The 21258-nt window shown below is 42.6% G+C and overlaps 1 protein-coding gene across 1 annotated transcript in view; it reads right to left on the bottom strand.

The window, feature by feature from the left end:
* Positions 1–21258, bottom strand: part of pole (polymerase (DNA directed), epsilon) — a 120210-nt gene that overhangs the window by 46890 nt on the left and 52062 nt on the right. The window contains exons 29-37 of the mRNA XM_085961447.1: positions 19869–19991; positions 19298–19516; positions 16154–16360; positions 14004–14147; positions 13486–13626; positions 8971–9124; positions 5180–5286; positions 1622–1798; positions 80–303 (exon numbers count right to left, since the gene is read on the bottom strand). Coding sequence (XP_085817573.1) covers positions 80–303; positions 1622–1798; positions 5180–5286; positions 8971–9124; positions 13486–13626; positions 14004–14147; positions 16154–16360; positions 19298–19516; positions 19869–19991 — 1496 coding nt within the window. The remainder of the gene's footprint in view (positions 1–79; positions 304–1621; positions 1799–5179; positions 5287–8970; positions 9125–13485; positions 13627–14003; positions 14148–16153; positions 16361–19297; positions 19517–19868; positions 19992–21258) is intronic.

A 21258-nucleotide genomic window follows, 5' to 3' on the forward strand; every position in this document is an offset into this window, starting at 1 on the left:
AGAGCTTGGCAGGAACCAGTTCAATTTCATCGACATGTTGTATCGCCTATTGACTTTCAGAAGCTAAAAATACTCCTACCTGGCCATCTCAAATGCCTTGGACAGAATGCTATCCAGGCTGAGGTAGTGTCTGATCATTCTACGAACTCCATGACGCTGCCAATCCAATACACCATAGCTAATGTCATCAATTACATGAACAGGCACCAATGGAAACTCATCCAGAACTGGCATTCCGTTGGTCAGCCTCTTCAAGTCCCACTTTGACTGTACAGCTATGAGAGTTGGACCTCTTCTTTCATCCTTAAAAAAACAAATTAAAAACAATCAGATACCTTCCACTCCTGTACAGACTGCTGCATTTTAATTGGAAATCAGTCTAGGATCAAATGAAATACTGTTTACAAAAATTATGAAAGGTTAATCTTTAATTGCCTCCCATCCCTATTTTTAGTCATTGACATCGTATGGTTATACAACAGCATGTTGCAGATGCCCGACATAGTTCTGCAACACATTTTGCAAGTCACACAACCTAGGGGCATTGCAAACCCTGTGATGCTACAGCAAGTCACTAATAAATCACAATTGATAGGCAAAGTGGTTAATAGCCAAATGACTAATGCTGCATCCTGCCAACTTTTGCAATCTACCTGCAGTAAAGAGATGAACGTGCAGACAGACTGATGTCACTGAGCAATTAGCACAGGACACATACTCAATTTAGTCAGGAGCTATTCTGCAAGAGCAAACCCAACAGTCTTTGGGGGGTGGGGTGAACCCCCAGAGCAGGAGGGTGGAAATAGGGCAGTCCTGATCTCATCACAGCAGCACCCAGTGAGTAATGTTATCACACCAAGCAAAGGAAGCCACAAGGTTGCATTTATATGTAGAATGCACAAATATATATCGATAATAACATGCAGCTTGGACCTATTACAAGGCAAAAATCAAACTGATCCAAATTGGATCCCATCCTCCAAAACAGCGCTTCTCCCACATATCTTGTTAATTTGTAAAACAGAAGTGATATTCATTTGCATAAATTCAGTTGCTAGCTGTGGATTACCATAAAATTCTACGACCAGTTTAAATATACAGTATTAAACACAAGACATTTTTACTTTCCCCATCCAAAACCTGAAGGTTATAACACCAGTATGTACAGCTGTCAGCAGACTTACTAGATCAATGGGCGCTCCTGTATGTACAGTGCAAGTCTACTAGTTTACCTATCATTACAGTTTTATAATTGTAACAAAAAGACAATGTAAAATAGTTCCTACTAAACAGAATCCACAGCTAGTCAGTGGGCTGCCACTCACCTGCCAAATTCGAATGTTACACTTTTATTCAATATGAAGTTACTCCAGTTGAAAAATCATCCTGCAACTTCTACTCAGTCTTAATAATTTATGCTCAGTTAAAAATCACACAAAACAAATGTCTTCAAAATACACACACACACACAAATACATACACACAGTACACTTTTCTATTTGCATCTGTGGCCTATTTAAAATAGGAAGCCCCAACAGTTGGAAGAAACCTACTTTTATCTGCAAGTCATGCCTTATTCTCCCAACACCACATCTTCCCAATAGAGGCAGGAAGTCATTACCTTGTAGCTCAGCAGGAGCCGCTGAATTGCTCTGTAGACTAGTTTTGGGTCCTTTTCTGCCCGAACTTCAAATGTGTGCTTATCAGGTGGCAGCAGTTCCTCATCCAATTTCTCCAGCATGGCAGTGCGCTCAGCTGCGTACAGGTTACTTAAATTTGGCATCTGATTACTGCGCACCTACAGTGAAATAAAACCAGACATCTGGAACAGCAACCACCAAACAAAACTGCAAGAAATCCTTTTGCTTCCCAATCGCTCATGCCATTTCAAACCATCAACAGCGGTTATTCAGAAATAAATGTTCTGTTAAATCAGTGAGAAACAACATGAGCTAGATTACTACCGAGGTACATTAAAAAATGTCAGAGAATTTGCATCGGAGGATTGCGGTATGATTTAAAATCAGTAGTCAGTCACTATCTGATGTCCCCTTTAACTCCTGCAAAACCCAAAAGCTGTTAATTGGGGAATAATAGATAGAATCCTATATGGTGTTACCTTAATATATGAATCAAGACTCACTTTCAAAACATCAACATGCTCCCCACGCTCCATTTGAGAATGGTATAGACTTGATGTGGTCAAAAATTTTAATTCCCACCTTTAATCAATAAATGTTTGGGTAGTCGCCACCTTCAGGTACTGTAGGACATATAGTTCGTTGGAAATTATGCTCAAGAGGTGAAAAATGCACTAGAATCATTCAGCCTGTGCCGACTCTGAAAGAGCTACCAATCAGTCCCACTCTCCTGCTCTTTCCCCAAAGCCCTGCAATTTTTTCTTGAGTATGTTGCCAATTCCCTTTTGAAAGTTTATTATTGAATCATCTTCCTCCACCCTTTCAGGCAGTACATTCCAGATCAAAGCTCACAGTAAAAAAAAAATTCTCTTAAATCTCTGTCCTCGAGTTGCTGATCCACCTGCCAGTGGAAACAGTTTCTCCCTATCTACTCTATCAAAACCCTCAATTTTGAACACTAGCACAACGAAAAGGAACTATTTCTTTTTCAGAAAGCAGGTGACAGCAACAAGCACTCCCTGGTCAAATGCAGCACAAACCACCTCTACTCTGTCCTAACATATTGCCTCAAAATGCATCTTCTGTACCAATGTGACATTTTCCACACCAGCAATTCTGTGACCCCTCAGAGTAAACTGCCAATTTTGTGGTAATTAGTACCAATTTAGCACCAATTTTGTGCTGGGGCCCAAGTAGCAGCCGTATGTATCGAAAGACGGCATAAGCACTAAAGTTACTTTGCCATGCTGCAACGTGAGTGGCTGCGGAGTCCAATTCTCAAGCAACCCTGATTGCCAAGGTGGTGCAGGGTCAGATGATGAAGCCCATGCAATATCAACTCTTGAAACCTGTCGCGCTTTCCTCCTGGCTCTCATTTCTTTCCTCAGCACTCCAGTGTGGCCTGTTAGCTACTTCTTTCCAGCTTGCAAGTACTGATGTTAAAGGTTTTCAAGTTCCTTTTGCAAACATCTTTGTATCCGAGCCAAGGCCGTCCCCAGCAGCCTTGAAACACATGAAAGTTCTTTAGACACTTTTCTTCCATCCAATATGGATGACCATGCCTCTGGAGGCATCTATGTTTGAGAAGACTCTATTACACTTGGCAACTTTGCTTCCTCAAGTACTTTGGTGTCAGGAACTTAAGCTTCAAACTTGATATTTAAAATACTGCAAAGACAGCAGGTATAGAAAGAGTTTAGTCTTCTTTCATGCCTGGTGTAGGTGGTCCAGGTCTTGCTGTCACACAGCAGCGTGCTCAGGATGCACATTTGGTAGAGCCATATCTTGGTGCTCAACGCTAATTTCCTATTATTCCACATATGCTTTAGTCAATTAACCAAATGTGGTTGCTGCCTTTCCGATGCAAGAATTTAGCTAGTCACCTAAAGGTAAGTTCTCAGAGTTGGCCCTAGGTTGCAGAGCTTGCGTACAACTTCTAGCATGGTGTTGGCTATTGAAACTTCTGGTGCAGTCCACCCACATGGTCAGTCTTCTTTAGTCTGAAGGTTAGTCCAAATTCATTTAAAGTCAACTCAATCAGATTGGAAAATAAAATGAAGGCACAAATTTATGTTCCACATGAAGTTGGTTCCCACCACAAACATCCCATCTTTCACAAAATGCATCCCTAAAAGGAAACGAAGGATACCACCAGTCCACCACTCTGACTAACCAGCCCACCAAAACGAATCTTGAAGCTAAGTGGCTTACAACATAAACATGAATCGGTGTTTGCTTTTATTATTCCCACCTCGCATTTAGTTTAAACGCACCCAGAGTCGTAAGGCATACCACCTTGTTCCACATATATTGTCCCTTTCCTTAGGTTTCCCATGCCATGTACAAGTCTCCGACCAAGAGGAAGAAACCTGTCTTTCAGCTCGATCAATATTACCCTGTAGCCAGCTTCCAGGAGTTGCACACAATCTGCTCAGGATCATTACATCCAGCAGCTCCAGTCAAGACAGCACTCAGCACAGACTGCAAGGGGGAGCCTTGCATATCCTGAGGTGACATATTTGAAAACATCTATTTTACTGAGACAGCGACAATTGCTGTAAACTCAGAGGCAGCAGAGTTTTAGTCTTCAAATGCAGCGAAAGACACATTACATGGGGATACCATTTACTTGCACCTCCAAAACTCATTAACTTCATTGCATTGGCAAAGACACAAATATCTTTTACACTCAGTAAAGCAGCCCACAACTGACAATATCCAGGGCATATTGTGTTTTCTCCTGACAGCAGAGTAGCTTTACTCCTGTATTTTTTTAAATACCATTTTTTATGAATTCCCTTCCTTTCTTCTGAAAGTGCAGACTCTTCATGGGTTACGGTGCCAGAGTCATATTAGTAGTCCTCTACCATCTTGAGCAAAAACTGTGAATCCTGGCGCACATCAAAGTGGAGTCTTATCATATCCGCCTCAACCACATACGTGTACTTTCCAGTGGGAGTCACTACAAGTATTTAGGTGAAACTATGGTCGATTTTGCTTTTCCTAGCCCAGGTGTGCCAAGGCCAACTGTAGTGCCCTTACTGTTACCTAGCTGAGATCAGCTGGTGCAGCATAGAAGAATCGAACCTGGCCCATTTGGTCTTTATCATATACAGGAAACTCTTTGGTATCCGGCACCGACGGGACCGGGATGGTGTCGGTTGATTAAAAATTCCGGATGACAGAGGGGGTTATCTACCGAGGCTATTTTTAACAAACCAAAATTAAAAAATGTGCAGTATACAGTAATTGGCGGATCGGAAGAGACAACCGGAAGCGCGGGAGAGTACCCCCACTGACTAACTTGGCCACCGCGGGAGACTCGGACTCGGCAACATTTCTGGTTATTGAGGTGTTGTTTTCGGAGTATGAATTTTGCCAGTTAATAGAGAATTCCGGATATTTAGGCGCCGTTTAAACGAGAGTTTCCTGTGCTTAAAGCAAAACACCTTAATTATTTTATGGGGCAAATTTTCCCCCTTGCAGTAATCATATGTAGTTACCCTTTCTACAAGGCTGATCTCCTTAGAAATACTTACAGTGTCAAGAACAAATACAGAGGCCTTCCTTTGAGAGGGAATGAACAGCCCAAATAGGGCTTTATTCCCTTGAGCATTGTGATAGAAGTAAATATGTCGGACACTACCTGCAAAAACAAGAGGGACGAGTTATTTCACATGCAACCATTGTGGAATTTAGCTCCTCTTCTACCTTGTAAATGTCCAATACCCCAGCTACTTCGCTCTGTCAATGGGCAGGAAGACAAATGTGGCTGGATTTTCCTACAGAATAGAGTTGGTTTGAAAATTACATTTTGGGCATTTTTTTTCCGGAGCCACAAGTCATTGGTGCTTTGGGCTGCTTTAGGCCACCAAATTTGCAGGAGGTCTTCGAAGTTTAAGATGGAGCCACAGACTCAGGAAGAGCCTCTGCAAGTACAAGTCAACCAAACTTGAAATGGGACTAGGTGCAGAACTGTGTTGATAACTCAGTTGTGCTGTACAGATACCATATTTATAGTTTGAATAAAAGACAAAGAACCATAGCCAATCCACACAAGGCTAATAAAGAAGTTATTTTATATGACGTCTTTCACAACCCAAGGATGTTCCACAGCATTTCAAAAGCACTTCATCAGTTATGAAGTGTAGGAACTGTTGTAATGTAGGCAAACACAGTAGCCAATTTACACACAGCCAGGTCTCACAAACAGCATGAGATAAATGATCAGGTAATCATTTTTAGTGGTGCTGATTGAGGGACAAATGTTAGCCTGGACACCAGGGGAACTCGCAGGCTCTTTTTTGGATAGTGCCACGGGATATTTTACGTCCGTCTGAGAAGAGATGGGACCCAAGTTTAATGTCTCATCCAAAAGACAGCAACTCTGACAGTGCAGCACTCTCTTAGTACTGCATTGAAATGTCAACCTATATTATGAGCTTAAGTCTTGAGCGAGGCTTGAATCCTTAACCTTCTGACTCAGAGGTGAGAGTGTTACCACTAAGCCATGGCTGATATCTTAAACCGATTAGGCTATAGCTAGCAAAGGAATATATCTGCTTTTAACTAACAATTAATTTGGCTATATTATATCAGTCTTTAATTAAAAATATATACATACAAAAATAGGTAGTGACTTGCCTCAACAAAATGATAAATGTTAGCAATAGCTTTTTAAAACTATCTCTAGGTGCATTGTCTCGTCTTTGAATTAATTGGCTGTTTGTTTCTCAATATTCAGGTTGAGATAGTAAAAGCTACAACATATTTTCACTTTCATTAACGTTGTAGCATATTAATATATTTTATAGATGATCATCTGTATAACCAAAATGATAATGTATGTGTGAAAGTACATGTTAATACTAAATCTAATTGTAACTATACTGCTTCCACCTCCAGAGAATCACCCAACATTTGATAACGTTCAGAGACAGTTTGTGTTTGGGAGTTTAAAAGAATGGGACATTTTGTTAGGCTTTGTCTTCTGGTGTTGAGTGTAAACCGGCAATTATTTCTAGTCTACTTGGGAAATAAACCTAAATTATTTAAGTAACTTTTCTTGATCTAATGCCTTACAATTGCAAACTTTTAATGTCTACTGGGAAATGTCTCTCAAAGCTTTGGATGCAGTGCTCAATCCAGAGCTAGTATGGTTTCATTCTAGGAGGCATTAGCCATAAAGCTTGAGAATAGAGAAATAAACTTTAGAAAATACTGACATTTCCATCAAGTAGTATTGAGTTTGTGGACACAAGTCTGAGGAGACTTGCAAACATACTACTTTTAGTTTAGTTTTTAAATAATCATTGGATTACAGATATCCTGAAAATCTGGCGGCAATGCCGAGGGCTAACTGGTTTCCAACCAGTACAAGTGAAGATGTTGCTCCTGAATCAAACAGCTCACCAACTAATCAGTAAAGTTCTACAAATTCACTTGGCTCCTTTTGACAACTGCCTTCAGTTACAAAACAGATTAGTGCTACTTAACTTGAAAATGGAGAGTCTGTTTCTAGAAATTTAAGCACCTTTTAGAGCAAAGAAATTTAATTTTGTTTTTTTCTACTCCCTCTTGGTCGATCTTTAACAGACATACTGCTGTTTGTCAGAACACTAATGCCACTTAAGCATATAACTGAAGAGTAAATGTCTTCAATGCTGCATTTTAGCAATGCATTATGTTAAACTTGCATCAAAAGACTCAGTAATTTTTATAAAATAAAATTACAGTCAGCACAGTGCTGAAAGTGACCATTTATGTAAGAGTTTTTCCTCTGGCTGTGAAATATCCATTTCAATATGTCAAGTTTTATTAAATTCATTGCGTTCCTCAAATTTCCATGCGTTAGTTACCCCCATAAAGCCTCCTGTAGCAGGGATTGTGGGCCAACACATTGATTCTATGTAGAGACTCTTGTCAAGAGCCTGAGGGAAGTCAGAGACAGTTTCTGATGATGGCACAGTACGAGGGGTGGGCAGGGGGGGGGGGGGGGGGGGAAAGAAACTGGGCAGGACGTGAAAGGGGAAATATCTAGGACACTGAGTCATTCCAATTGCCATCAATGTTGCTATATAGGTACCCATTAGGAAGTCTACTTATTGAGCCCAAGAGGTCTTTATCTCCTTTTATACTTCCTTCTCCCTGAAATAGAACAGTACAGTTCCATTGCAACTTTTCCCAATGATCACTAATGAACCTATTCACTGGGCAAGTCTGGGAGCCAAACCGATGATTCAACATATCACAATGTTCCCCACATACCTAACATATTTGAAGGTTTGTGGTTTACTCACTCTTGCCCATCTTCAAAATTGAAATGAATAATCAATCACTTTTTTTTAAATGCCAAGACATGCCAAATAGATTAAAGCACACTATAATATTTACATAAAATGCCGTCGGTAAAATTGGAAGCACGGAGAAGAAATAATTACACAGATTAAAAGCAGTGCCTATTCCATTTATTACAGTTGGAAGGTGGGCACTACTTTCAACTTTACCTCACGTAAAAAGCATAATTTACAGTCCACAGAGTAAAAAAAACATTGGTCTGCACATGGTACAAGAGCCGCTTAGTATCCATGAAGAAGCCAGACACCATTTCCGCATACCGGTTGAAGATGTTACAGTAAGTTATTCTTGAACACCAGCACAACGTCAGCTACTCTCTACAGCAGCTCGTGCTGCAATAGATATACAACATGCACTGCTTTACAGCAGACATGCAGGAGTTACAAATGAGACACAAACTCACTCACTGTTCCATTTCTCTCCCAGTGAGGAAACATCACAAACTTACAAAATTATCAATTAGGCACTTTACAGCCTTCTGGACTCAACATCGAGTTCAACAATTTCAGACCATAACCTCTGCCCCTATCATTTTTTTTCTCTCTCTCTCTCTCACATGGCAGCTGTTGATCACCCTGCCATTGCCTTTTACACTTCATCTAGAGTCATTGTTTGTTTCTTAACATGTCCCATTACCATCTCCTTTTGCCTTGCACCGTCATCCATCATCCCTATTGTCTCTTAATCTCTCCTGCCTTCCACCCTATCACAGACCTTCCCTTTTGTTCTTTCCTCCCCTCCCCCTGCTTAAAAACCTGTTACATTTCCAACTTTTTCCAGTTCCATCGACCTGAAATGCTAACTCGGTTTCTCTCTCCACAGATGCTGCCTGACCTGCTGAGTATTTCCAGCATTTTCTGTTTTTATTTCAGATTTCCAGCATCCGCAGTATTTTGCTTTTGTACTAAATTATCTGGTGTTTTTGTAGGATATCCTGAGATTGGTCAAAGCACCAGATAAAGACTAGTATTACCTGGTTCCAGGTAATTAAATTGCGCTAACGAACGCATTTCCAGCTGTTCCAACTCAAAGGTGTCTGCTTCCCGTCCTGCAAGATGGCGTGCTAACTGTCTATTGACCATACAGACACAGCCAAGCTGGACAAGGGCACGAAAGAGCAGGGGAACCTAGGAAAAAGCATAGGGAGAAAAGCCTGGTTAACAATCGCAGTACTAACTTTTCTTTTCAATACAGCAAGTGACTATTGAAATTAAATTAATTGCAATAATTAACAGGGAATTAGATAAACACACATTTTTTTGAAGACTATGGGGAAATGGGATTCGAATAAATAGTGCAGAGATGGAGATAGCACTGGGATATCTGGGCCACCTGGCTTCCTTTGGTGCTGAACTTTCTAGGATAATGGTAGGCTATCTCATCTATACTGCATCAGCAGATGATTTCTTTGTTGCATGACAATATTCCACACACATGATATAAATTTGAATGAGTTCATTGCTGAATTACACAATGTTACTACATTTGCCGACTTCAAGAAGCTTTTCATAAAAGGATGGCATTATTCCAGACTACACTGCCCAAGACCATAAAAGACTAAATACTTGTGTACAATCTGATAGCAGAATGATATCAAATGAAAGACAAAACAAGTGACTAAATACAAAGGTTAAACTTATTTGCAAAATTTAAGAAAGGCTAATCTCTGCAGATACAGTTGAATCTTCATTACCCACATTCCCATTAGCTGTCTTCCCCATTATCCACCAGAATTCTCTCAGGACAAAGTATTGCATGAGACATTGGGCTAGATTTTGTCAATGGGGACGTGATGGAGACGGGACTCCCACTTTTTGGGTTGCAGTCCCGCCTCCATCGATTTGTGGCCAACCCACGCGATTTTTCCTTGATTGACCTTGTTGAGCCCGCCCAGCAGGCTAATTAAGGGACACCCGGTTACAGGTGATGTCAGAGATTGACATTTCATCTGTCAAGAGCTTTTGACAGATGAAATATCAGCGTTTCACAGCTCTGTGAAGCTGTCAAACACTGACAATCTGACTTCTAACTTGAGTCCTTCTCCACAGACTCAGTTAGAAATCTCTCCAGAACAGAAAACAGAGGCTGCAACTTTTGACAGCTCGCGGCCATTCTGCTTTCTGTGCCGATGAGATGAGATACCTGAAGGAAGGAAGCCTGCATTAGTAAGTAAAGGTAAGTAACACTTATTTATACACTTTACACACACCAAACACACTTACCTCTGCACTCATGCACCCATCACTCACCTGAACACCAGACATCTTGAACCCTCCAAGCCCTTCAGCCCAACACGCTAACTTGACGTGGTTTGGAGCCGTCGGGAAGCCCACACTTCAGAGCTAAAAATAGGGATTAGGCCAAAAACTGCCTGTAAACTACCTGTTAACAGGCAGTTAATTGGCACTAATCCCCTTCTCGCCTCGGGGAGGCGGCTCCCAACACAGGTCGGGTACCCGCCTCCTGGGAAACGGGCATGGAGGCGGGTTGGGGGTGGGAAGGGTTCGTGCCTCCCGATTCTACAATTTTAACACCCCACACACCTCCATGGCCTTGGGAAATTCAAGCCCATTGTTTCAGTGCACAGCATTTTTTGCAATTTCATCTACTCTTGATAAAACACATTCTTCATATTTCACTTGTCTTAATTCCCACACCTCGGGTATTGCTACACCATCTATGCAAGAACAAAATTTGGGGGCTCTCAATTATCTGCTAAACAGATCCCCAATGGCGGCTAATAGAGGTGCCATTGGAGTGATTTACTCTCCTCTTCACTGCCCAAAGCCTTGGACAGTGTGACAAAAATAAGAATTTCTCTCTTTGATTTGTGTAGATCAAAAGGCTAGGATTTAAAATGCAAGCTGTTCTTTTCACCAAGTGTAAATTTATGGACCAGGCACTCTTAGTCTATGTCAACCTAGCAGAGATATTGTCTACAGCGGTAAAGCTTCCCTCCGATTAGGTGGTTTTGGGGGAGGGGAGGGGGGAAGGAAGCAGTAGAATTAAAATATTAATGCAGCATTTGTCAGACCATTGTGCAATTTCCAGTTGCGGTCCTGTGCAGTCAGGTTGAAATTGAAATGGAAATGAGGAAATAAAAGTTAATGGCCAAAATACCCATACCTGCCAACTTGTTCAAAAGAAATAGCTTTACATTAGAAATTTCTATTGGATAAATATCCTAGTTCTGGCTGCGACTTTTTGTTTCTGATGAGGACACACCAGGGTTTATGGATGTTTGAGGCTCATTTATTCCATGTGTAACAGATCACCTCAAAAGAAACATTCTGAGGCTGTGTACTTCTACCAAAGAGCAAGAGAAGGCTCATCTAAATACATTTAAAGAAGCAACTGTAGGAATTATAGAGCTAACATTCTGGAAATGGTGTTTAACCCATTGTACACTGGTTCGAATTCTCTCAACAATTATTTTTTTTTGCTTCTATGAATTTTTTAAATAGTAAATAAATCAGCACAGTAATTTAGCCGGTATAAATTGACACAACAGATAATTTCCTGCTCGGAGTTGAATGAAGACATAACGAGCACCCTATGTATTTCTCTAGTAAGCAATTTTCCATGATTGAGGTTAATTGAGAGACCTGGGCTACACTAAGGCCGCAATTTTGCCGGCGCTCAGAGGGCGGGGTTGGAGGCAGGTCAGAGGTTAAAGTAGTTTTGCTTGATGGCGGGTTCCGCACCCGCCGTCATCCTGCCTCCACACAACCTTCCCAAGTGTTGGGTCCCTGATTTGCGAATGGACCCAACACCGAGCGGCGGGAAACAGATTAAAGGCAATTAACAGGTACTTGTGAGCAGTTTTCAGGGTCTTTTTCGATTTTCCAGCTTCTGGGTCGGGTTTTACGGCGTCCAGACAACACACCAGGTAAGTGTGGCGTGTTGAGAGTCTGGTCTGATGTTTGTGAAAAGATGACAGCTGCAGAAGTGGTGTCAAGGATGCCATGTTGCACATGGTGAGTTTCAGAGCAAAGAAAATGTTGGTTACTGCATTTTTAATACATATACAGATTTCCTTAGCTTACAAGTTTTTAAATTCAACTGTATGTCCAGTGCCACCTCATTGGTGAGAGAGGTTCTCCCAGTGACAGATCGCTTCTGTTATCTCATCTGCAGCTGCCATCGGAGCAACATCGAAGCCAATGAAACAATCAGACCTTGGTCCTCTGAATTCTTCCACACTCATTCCCAACACCAACATCACCAACTTTGCCGCCATCACCTGATGCTGCACTGGACATAGGGCATCAGCCCCTGACAAAATTGCTGGCCATGAGGCCAGCGATGGCATCACCATGGCCAGACTTTCTTCACTTAATGCTGTAAACCCTGGCTGCCACATGATGCGCCAGGCTGACACCATCCCACACCAGCACCGTGAAGCATCCCTTTAATGTCCAAGCCTTTCCGTGCACACTCATCACTATAGCGGGGCGGGGGGGGGGGGGGGAATTATGACTGAACAATCACTGGAACTCAGTGTGGCACTTCTCAATGTGCGCTCAGATCTGTCCAATAAGGGGCACTTTTTGAAAAAGAGATTCCACTGTATGACAACACATTACCAGAAACTTCACATGGACATTGGCTAAACCTCTCAAGTGCCCACCCTTGTGTGTTGTTAGTTGGTATGCTTGCAGTAGAATGAGGGCGAGTGCGAGGGGTGGCTAGTGAGATGGGGAAGTGATAAAGTAGATAGAGGGGGTTGGGTGGAGGTGCAAGGTAAGTTGGTGTCCTGGGGAGGTCTCTTCTGCCCTTGGAAGGGAAGAGAACCGCCCTGCATGCTGTGACTCCCTCCATAAGCATATGGAGGGAGTCATTGGAGAGCATGGGTGCAAGAGTTCACCTTTGTGCAATGATTGTCAGTGTTTTCAGCACCTCAATGCTGTCTAACACTTAAAAATCAACTGTCAAAATAAAATTGTGCACGGTCCCTTTAAGGAGACCGGCAGATGACGCGTCATCAAATGACGTCATCAGACCCGCATCCAGTTAATTGGCCGGTAAGCCCGCAGGGCAGGCTCAACAAGACCAATCAAGGGAAAATCACGTCTGCAGAGCAGAGGCAGCTGGGGGCGGGACTGGAACCCGGAAACCAGCTGACCCGCCCCATCCCAACACCGATGAGAAAATTGCGGCCTAACTCTCCACAGCTGACAAACAGGTTTTGGTTTGGAGAGACACGGGGGATGAAATTGGTCTCGGGCGATAATGAATCAGCAGCCTGTTTTACGCCCCGCCCGCTTTTCTTCTCCATTGACTTCAAATGAATAGAAAATCAGATGTAAAACAGGTTGCTGATTTGCTATCACCTGTTTTGCACTACCAGCCAAGACCAATTTCAGCCCCTTTCAAAAACAGAGCTACTTCGTTGAAATTTAGGTTTTGGGGAAAAAGCTCCAACTGCAACAGACAAGACCTAGCCTATTCTAAACAAATTCCATCCATCACCAACAGCTATTCAGACCTGTGTTTCGTAAACTCCCTCAATATCCGGAGCAGAGAGGTCAGCATTGATCTCATTGATGTGCTCCTGGTACATGTCTTCTGGCACAGAATATTCATACAGGTTGTAAACAATATTGGAGCGAGGCAGGATACGGTTGACCTGTGAACACACATGGAAAGAGATTTCAACAAACAGACAAAAAATTGTGCCAACATACAAAATGGCAAATTTCCAGGTAGGCAAATGGCCATTTCTCAAACTGTTCCATTAAATAGTGGTTAAACCCGTAATAACGAAGACTTGCAGATTCTATCTTTACTCTTTCAGATGCTGATCAACCTGATGTACCCTTTCAGCATTTTCTGCTTTTAAAGTATTTCACAGTGTAACTGAAGCCCACTACAGACATTCAAATTCTTGCAGTCTACCATATTAGCATAGATCTGATATGTGGAAAAATAAGATTAGTTTGGAAAAAAATAAGATTAGTTTGGAAAAAAACCAAGAAAAATGAAGGAGGAATATGATATACTTACTTTCTTGTAAACAGCGCCATCCTCTGCTTTAGGGATGCGCTGATTGACGTAGAACACGCGAGGGATGTTGAGTTTGATGCAATGCAAGTCGTTACCAACGACAGCCCACAGTTTGAAGAGACCAGGCTGACTTGTTTCTGCAATCTGAACCATTGAGAGAATAATTTACTTATAAAGCACTTCACATTATACAGTAGTACAGCAGAACCTAATTACAAGAGCTTCTGTGCCAAGATACACTGCAGCAACTCGCCAAGGCTTCTTCGGCAGCACCTCCTAAACCCGCGACCTCTTCCACCTAGAAGGACAAGGGCAACAGGTGCATGGGAACACCACCAACTCCAAGTTCCCCTCCAAGTCACACACTATCCTGACTTGGAATTAGATCGGTGATCCTTCATCTTCGCTGGGTCAAAATCCTGGAACTCCCTCCCTAACAGCACTGTGGGAGTACCTTCACCACACGGACTGCAGCGGTTCAAGAAGGCAGTTCACCACCACCTTCTCAAGGGCAACTAGGGATGGGCAATAAATGCTGGCCTTGCCAGCGACGCCCACATCCCATAAGCGAATAAAAAAAAAAAATCACATGATTCAACAAAGAATGACAATTTAGGGGTCAACAAAAATAATAAGGAGATATGGCCTAAATTAACTGGCACAAAAGATAACAAACAGGTTGACCGATCAGCAGTGGGAAATCAACAACAACTTGCATTTATATAGTGCCTCTGACATAGTTAAAACGTCCCATGGTGCTTCACAGGAGCGTTATATAAAGACGAGCACAGGGGGGAACGGGTGAACGGGACTTGGTGCGAGTTAGGACACGGACTGCAGAGTTTTGGATGAGCTTCAATTTATGGAGGGTGGAAGATGGGAGGCCAGCCAGGAGTACGTTGGATAGTCAAGTCGAGAGGCAGTAAAGGCATGGATGTGGGTTTCAGTAGCAGATGAGCTGAGCCGAGCCAGGGGCGGAGACGGGCGATGTTACGGAGGTGGAAATAGATGGCCTTGATACACAAGAATACAAAACAAACGTATATTCCTATAAAACAGAAAGGAGACGTGGATAAATAGAGTGATTATAACTATACTGAAACTTATAAGTGAGGCATATGATAATATTAATCAAAAATGGCCAGAGATTTGTTCAAGGCAAGTTGTTTTTTTGACAAATTTAAGAAATAATCAAAAGGCTCAATAAGGTGTCTCAAGAGGTTTGTTAGAAAAATTCAGGCATATGGTACAAGAGGAAATGTAGCAGCTTGGATAGAAAGTTGCCGAACAAAAAGTTGTGATGAATGAGTGTGTTCAGACGGGCAAAGTTTTGGAAGTGGTGTACCCCAGGGGTGAGCATTGGGCCCATTTTATGTTCTTGGTGTATATATAGATAATCTAGATTGTATATAGAGAACTCAATCTGGACAACATAAAAGTAAAAGGCTTGTAAACAAGGAGTCCTGTAAGTGACTTCAGGAAGACATACATAGGTTAGTGGAATGGGCAGACAGGTGGCAGATGCAATTTAATGTGTATAAGTGTGAACTTTTGGCCACCTCATTATAGAATGGACATTAAAGACAGAGAGAGAGAGAGAAAAAAAAAAGAGAGAAAGAGAGAGGAGAGTACAGCATAAATTCATCTTGGTGATGGCAAGAATGGGAAACTATAGTTATTAGAAGAGACTTGAGATACTGCAACCATTTCCACTGAAGCAGAGAAGGCTGATAATATTAAAAATCCCTATTATATATCCTATGAACAGTTGTGATAGATGAATATGGAAAGACTATTTCTTGTCTTCCAGTGATTATCATAGCTATTAAGGAGAGTGGTTAGGAGACATTTCTACACACAGAGACTTGTTGAAGGATAGGAGTGATTCAAACAGAGACCATTTGATCTGTTAAGGGCCAACTGGATAAATATTTGAAGCAGAGGAAGATACAAGGCTACGGGTAGAACACAGGACAGTGGGATTAATTTTGGTTGCTCTAGGAACGAGCTACCCCAGTCACGATGGGCTGAACAACTTCCCTCTGTATGGTTTTAATTCAGGAAGATGATCCTCAGTCCATAATCAGGTCCAATCTTAAATTACCCAATATATTCCCGAGATCCAACCGTACCAATTTAACAAACATTACCTGTGCAATCTGCCATGGCATATCTAGAATGGTACGGGCAGTTCGACGCAAAAAGCTGCTGAGGCTGGTTGCGGGACCATCTCGAATAGGTCTACCTGGTGCAGCTGCACCGTCATCCAGCTTTCTTCTCTTCCTGCGCACCTTTCTCTGTTTCGCCTGTAACTCCCATTTCTTCTTCTGGTACCTCAGCCACACTAACCGTTCATTCTGTTTCAAAATATAATGTAAATTAGGAAGTTATTTTTAAATTAGTAAGTCAATTAGCACTAGATGTACAGGCAGCTTTCCCCCACCCCCCTGTTCACATCACATACGTAATGGGCTCAAACGCTTATTCGGAGCCCTGTGCAGACATGTCAATCTGAATTGAATTCAAACTTTAACTCGGTTTTCCCAACAGTAAACATCACAGAATCACAGAAACCCCACAGTGCAGATAGAGGCCATTTCGGCCCATCGAGCCTGCACCGACACATATCCCACCCGATCCCCGTAACCCCTACACCAACACATATCCCACCCTATCTCTGTAACCCCACGTATTTAATCCCCCTAACACTAAGGGTTAATTTATCATAGCCAATCAACCTAACCTGCATATCTTTGGACTGTGGGAGGAAACCGGAGCACCCGGAGAAAACCCACGCAAACACGGGGAGAATGTGCAAACTCCACACAGACAGTCGCACCGAGGCCCGATTCGAACCCGGATCTCTGGCGCTGTGAGGCAACAGTGCTAACCACTATGCCACCGTGCTGCTTTACAACACAATACATAAACCAATCTCCAACTTGGGTAAACCCAAGAATTACTCCATCATTAATTTCCAGTGAGGTAATGTTTAGTGTATTTCAGTGACAGACTTCTGCAGAGTGCTTGGTTTAGTGGCCTGGTTGAAAGCAGAGGAAACCCGCACGTGAATAAGGCTCGAGTTCAAATGCTGGATCTAAACTCATGGCCCTGAAAAAGGGAAACCGCTTCAGTAACACTGGAAATAAAAACAGATGCTGTCAATAATCATCAGGGCCAGCAGCATCTATGGAGAAAGAAACAGAGTTAACGTTTCAGGTCAATGACCTTTCTCATCTCTTCTCTCTTAGGCAGTCCCTCGGAACTGAGGATGACTTGCTTCCACATTAAAAATGAGCTCGCAGGTGACTGATTAGTCCAATGCGGGACCTACAGTCTCCGTCACAGGTGAGGCAGACGGTGGTTGAAGGGGCAGGTGGGTGGGGTGCTTGGGTTGACGTGCGCTCCTGGCGAAGAGACTCGAGGTGTTCGGCGCCTTCCCGGATGCTTCTCCTCCGCTTTGTGCGGTCTTGGGCCAGGGATTCCCAGGTGTCGGTGGGGATGTTGCACTTTTTCAAGGAGGCTTTGAGGGTGTCCTTGAAGCGTTTCCTCTGCCCACCTGGGGCTCTCTTGCCGTGCCGGAGCTCCGAGTAGAGCGCTTGTTTTGGGAGTCTCGTATCGGGCATGCGGACAATGTGACCCGTCCGTCGGAGCTGATTGAGCGTGGTCAAAGCTTCGATGCTGGGGATGTTGGCCTGAGCAAGAACACAGACGTTGGTGCGCCTATCCTGCCAATGGATTTGCAGGATCTTGCGAAGGCAGCGTTAGTGGTACCTCTCCAGTGCTTTGAGGTGCCTGCTGTACATGGTCCATGTCTCTGAGGCATACAGCAAGGCAGGTATCACTGCTGCCCTGTAGACCATGAGCTTAGTGCCGGGTTTGAGGGCCTGGTCTTCAAACACTCTCTTCCTCAGGCGATTGATTGCTGTGATTATCTCTCTGCCGAGGTGTGATAAATGGCAGTTGGAAAGATTACCTGTAAACATGTGACATTATTCTCTGACTATATAAGCTGTGTCTTTATGCATTTCTCCACTTCACCTGACGAAGGAGCAGCGCTCCGAAAGCTTGTGATTTCAAATAAACCTGTTGGACTATAACCTGGTGTTGTGTGACTTCTTACATTTGTCCACCCCAGTCCAACTCTGGCATCTCCACACTTGTTCATTCAAAGTGAGGGATATCAATTCTGGAGACACGAACTCTCCTACTTAGGGCAGCCAGTGTCAGTATCCAGCGCATCCAATTAATGTATAGGACAGGCTGATGCAGAATAAAAAGTTTTCTCCATCCCAACCCTAAGTTACAAGAGCACCCACTAACACAGACATATGGCAACCCACAGCCCAGGCAATTCAGCCTTCAAAGCCCAAGTAACTCTAGTCCTGTTTGTATTTGCTGGTTGCCCTGCTGGAAAGGCCTCATTGGTGGATGAATCCTAAATCTGAATACCAAGATCTGTTAATTTTCATAATTATCAAATTGTTAATGCTAAAAGGAACATGGATTTAAACTTGATATGCAACCCACCCCCACCCACGTGCAATTGTTTGCACCTATGCAGCCCACAAAGTCAGAAGCTTGGACAACCCTGCTCTAATGCAGCATTATGAGCATTCCAGCTTCTCTGAATAATTTAGTGCAAATCTGTACTGAAGAGAATTCAGTAGTGGACACAGCCACCAGGAACTGCATTAAGACCAACAAAACCCATTCACATAGGACCCTTACAGCTGGCGAAGATAGGAGGCTACAAGCCTCTGGGAAAAACTCGGACTTTTTGGGCTTGAAAGGAGGTGAATGAGGATGGACCTTAGAGGTAGGAGACTAATGTGAACAGAAAAGGTCAATCTGGAATATTTGAAGTTAAACTAGAACTGCAGGACAAAAGGGGATGTTGGCAAAAACTGGTGAAAGGCAAGTCTAGGACTGATGACAGGAAGCACTTCTTCACACAAAATGATTAATACCTGAATTGGTCTTCCAAATAGGGGAGTTGACCCAAAAACTCTTAAGGTAATTCAAGATACAGTTAAACACCGCGAGTGTGCACATAGAAGAGGATTGGAAGTTTCTATGGAAGGGTAAGCTAGATGGGTTTAATGGCCTCCGTCACCTGTGATCTGAAGCTGAACTTGAGGCCCATAGACCTCACCAATTGGTAGTCTTTATTTTACTGCCCACTAACGTTACTGTTTAGTGGTTTGCCTTGTGAAATTAAAACAAAAAGTAAATTCAAAAATAACTGAATTAAAGCGAGTTGATTTAATTCCAGCATTCCAGTTATAAGTTACCCTTGTAGCTCCCAGTGGTGGTGGAGGTCCCAATATCTCTCTCCAAGATTGGGTTAATTCCAGGTCTTGAGATACCTCCTCGCTCTCTTCATTCATACCACGCCTTCTCTTTGTGCTGATGGGGATAACTGGCTGTACTCTACGCTTGGAAACACCAAAGTCTTCTAGATCACCAGTTTCTGATTGTTGACCACTCGGCATATGCTGATTGGATGTCACCTGAAACATACAGACTATATTTAGAACAACATTTTAGAAACAGATCCCCCCCAGAGAGACACACATCAGTCCTCTTGAATCTGAAATAAACAATTCCAGGTTCAAGACATTAACTTCTTCCTAAAGTAGTACTCTTAAAAAAAAAAAAGGCAGCTATTTTCCAAAATAATTCTTTAGTGATGAAAAGAAACGCAAGAAATCTGAAATAAACAGAGAAAATGCTGAAGATACATAAAAGGACCATCACCAGAGAGAGACAAAGAGGGCAGTGCTTTGGGAGGAGACCCCAATTGCAGAATTCAGCCAAATTCTCTTCACTATTAACTCACAACACTAACTGCAGAACACATACCTGCCTGACTCCAGTGTTCGTGAAGAGCTCATTAATTTTCTTTTGCTTGTAAATATCATTCTTTTCCAACAGTTTCTTATGAAGCCAGTCAGGATGCCGTACTCGTGGAACTGGATTCTTCACCTGCAAGGGAATGATTCCTATTTAGCACAGACTGAATAAAGATAGCATCAGCATGTTCCACGATACTGTCTGTAGGTTACAGGAGGTTATACTGTGGGCTGCACTGCTCAGCCATTAGACTTGTGCTACTATTTGCAAATCCAGCAGCCGAACACAGCCAAATTAGTGGTAATCTATTGGAAATCACAATTAAACAGACTACTCCAGAGTGACCGGCACTCAGCAGACACGCTCTTAAGTAATTGGATTTGTGATGATTAAAATAGCATCAATTTCTTACTAATTGTTCAATTTTAGCAGGCATTTATTGAATGTTTTAGCCAATAGGAAAAACAGACATCATAATGCAGTTGCATTTTTTAAGTCAGTTTTACCAGTTACCATTGCTCCCGCAAACTGGAAGAGATGGGAGCTAAAGCTCCTGTAGTAGTCAACGCACACGTTTTCTCCAATAGAGTGCAATATTTTAGATGGTCAGTGAAACAATATGGATGGAGACTGTGTGAAATACTTCACTGCTGTTTCTGTAATCAATATTAGACATGAATGTTGGGGAATGGAACAATTTCTATTTTGGGCACCTGTTGCTAGCATCAAGTACTGCCCACTCGGGTATATGCAGTGTCCACTTAGCTCCATCAACATGCCTCAGCCCCTAGCTCGGACTTGCATCATTTATTGCTCAAATTTGACATTTTTACATTTTGCGCAGCAGCCATCTTGTGGTCGGAGTGAGAATGTTAATGGCCCGGAATTTGCGGTCAGCGGCGAAGCAAAGGTGTTCACTGCTGGCTCCGAAGTACGCTCCGCACAAGGATCTCGCGATCCCTGTGTCAAGAACTTCGGGTTTTCCGACCTTCAAGTCAATGGAGCTTAATGGGGATCCCCTTGTTTGAACTGCTGTGACGTCAACAGGCTGTCTAAGCAGCCAATCAAAAGGCAGAATTCTCATCGACAGCGAACAAGGAAGTGAATAAGCCCTTAGAATTCAAACTTTTAAAAATAGTTAGAGAGAGCAAAAGAAAGATTGGGGCTCTCACATGGGGAAAAGGCAAACCTGAAATAAAGATGGACAAACTTTTCAAAAAAAGTTTTAATTTTTTTTTTAAGTTTCTTGAAAATGTCATTAAAATGGACAAATTTCACACTGCACAAAATTAAAATTAGTTTTCCAGGCCCTTAACATTTGTTTAGCAGTCAATACGCTGTTACAACACAGCCTGCTGTGAATTCTACTGATTCACTGTAGTTCACAAGGACAAAAGAA

The sequence above is a fragment of the Somniosus microcephalus genome, chromosome 19 (genome assembly GCF_052327205.1).
Source record: "Somniosus microcephalus isolate GS21.2 chromosome 19, FLI_Smic_1.0, whole genome shotgun sequence".
Taxonomy (NCBI): domain Eukaryota; kingdom Metazoa; phylum Chordata; class Chondrichthyes; order Squaliformes; family Somniosidae; genus Somniosus; species Somniosus microcephalus.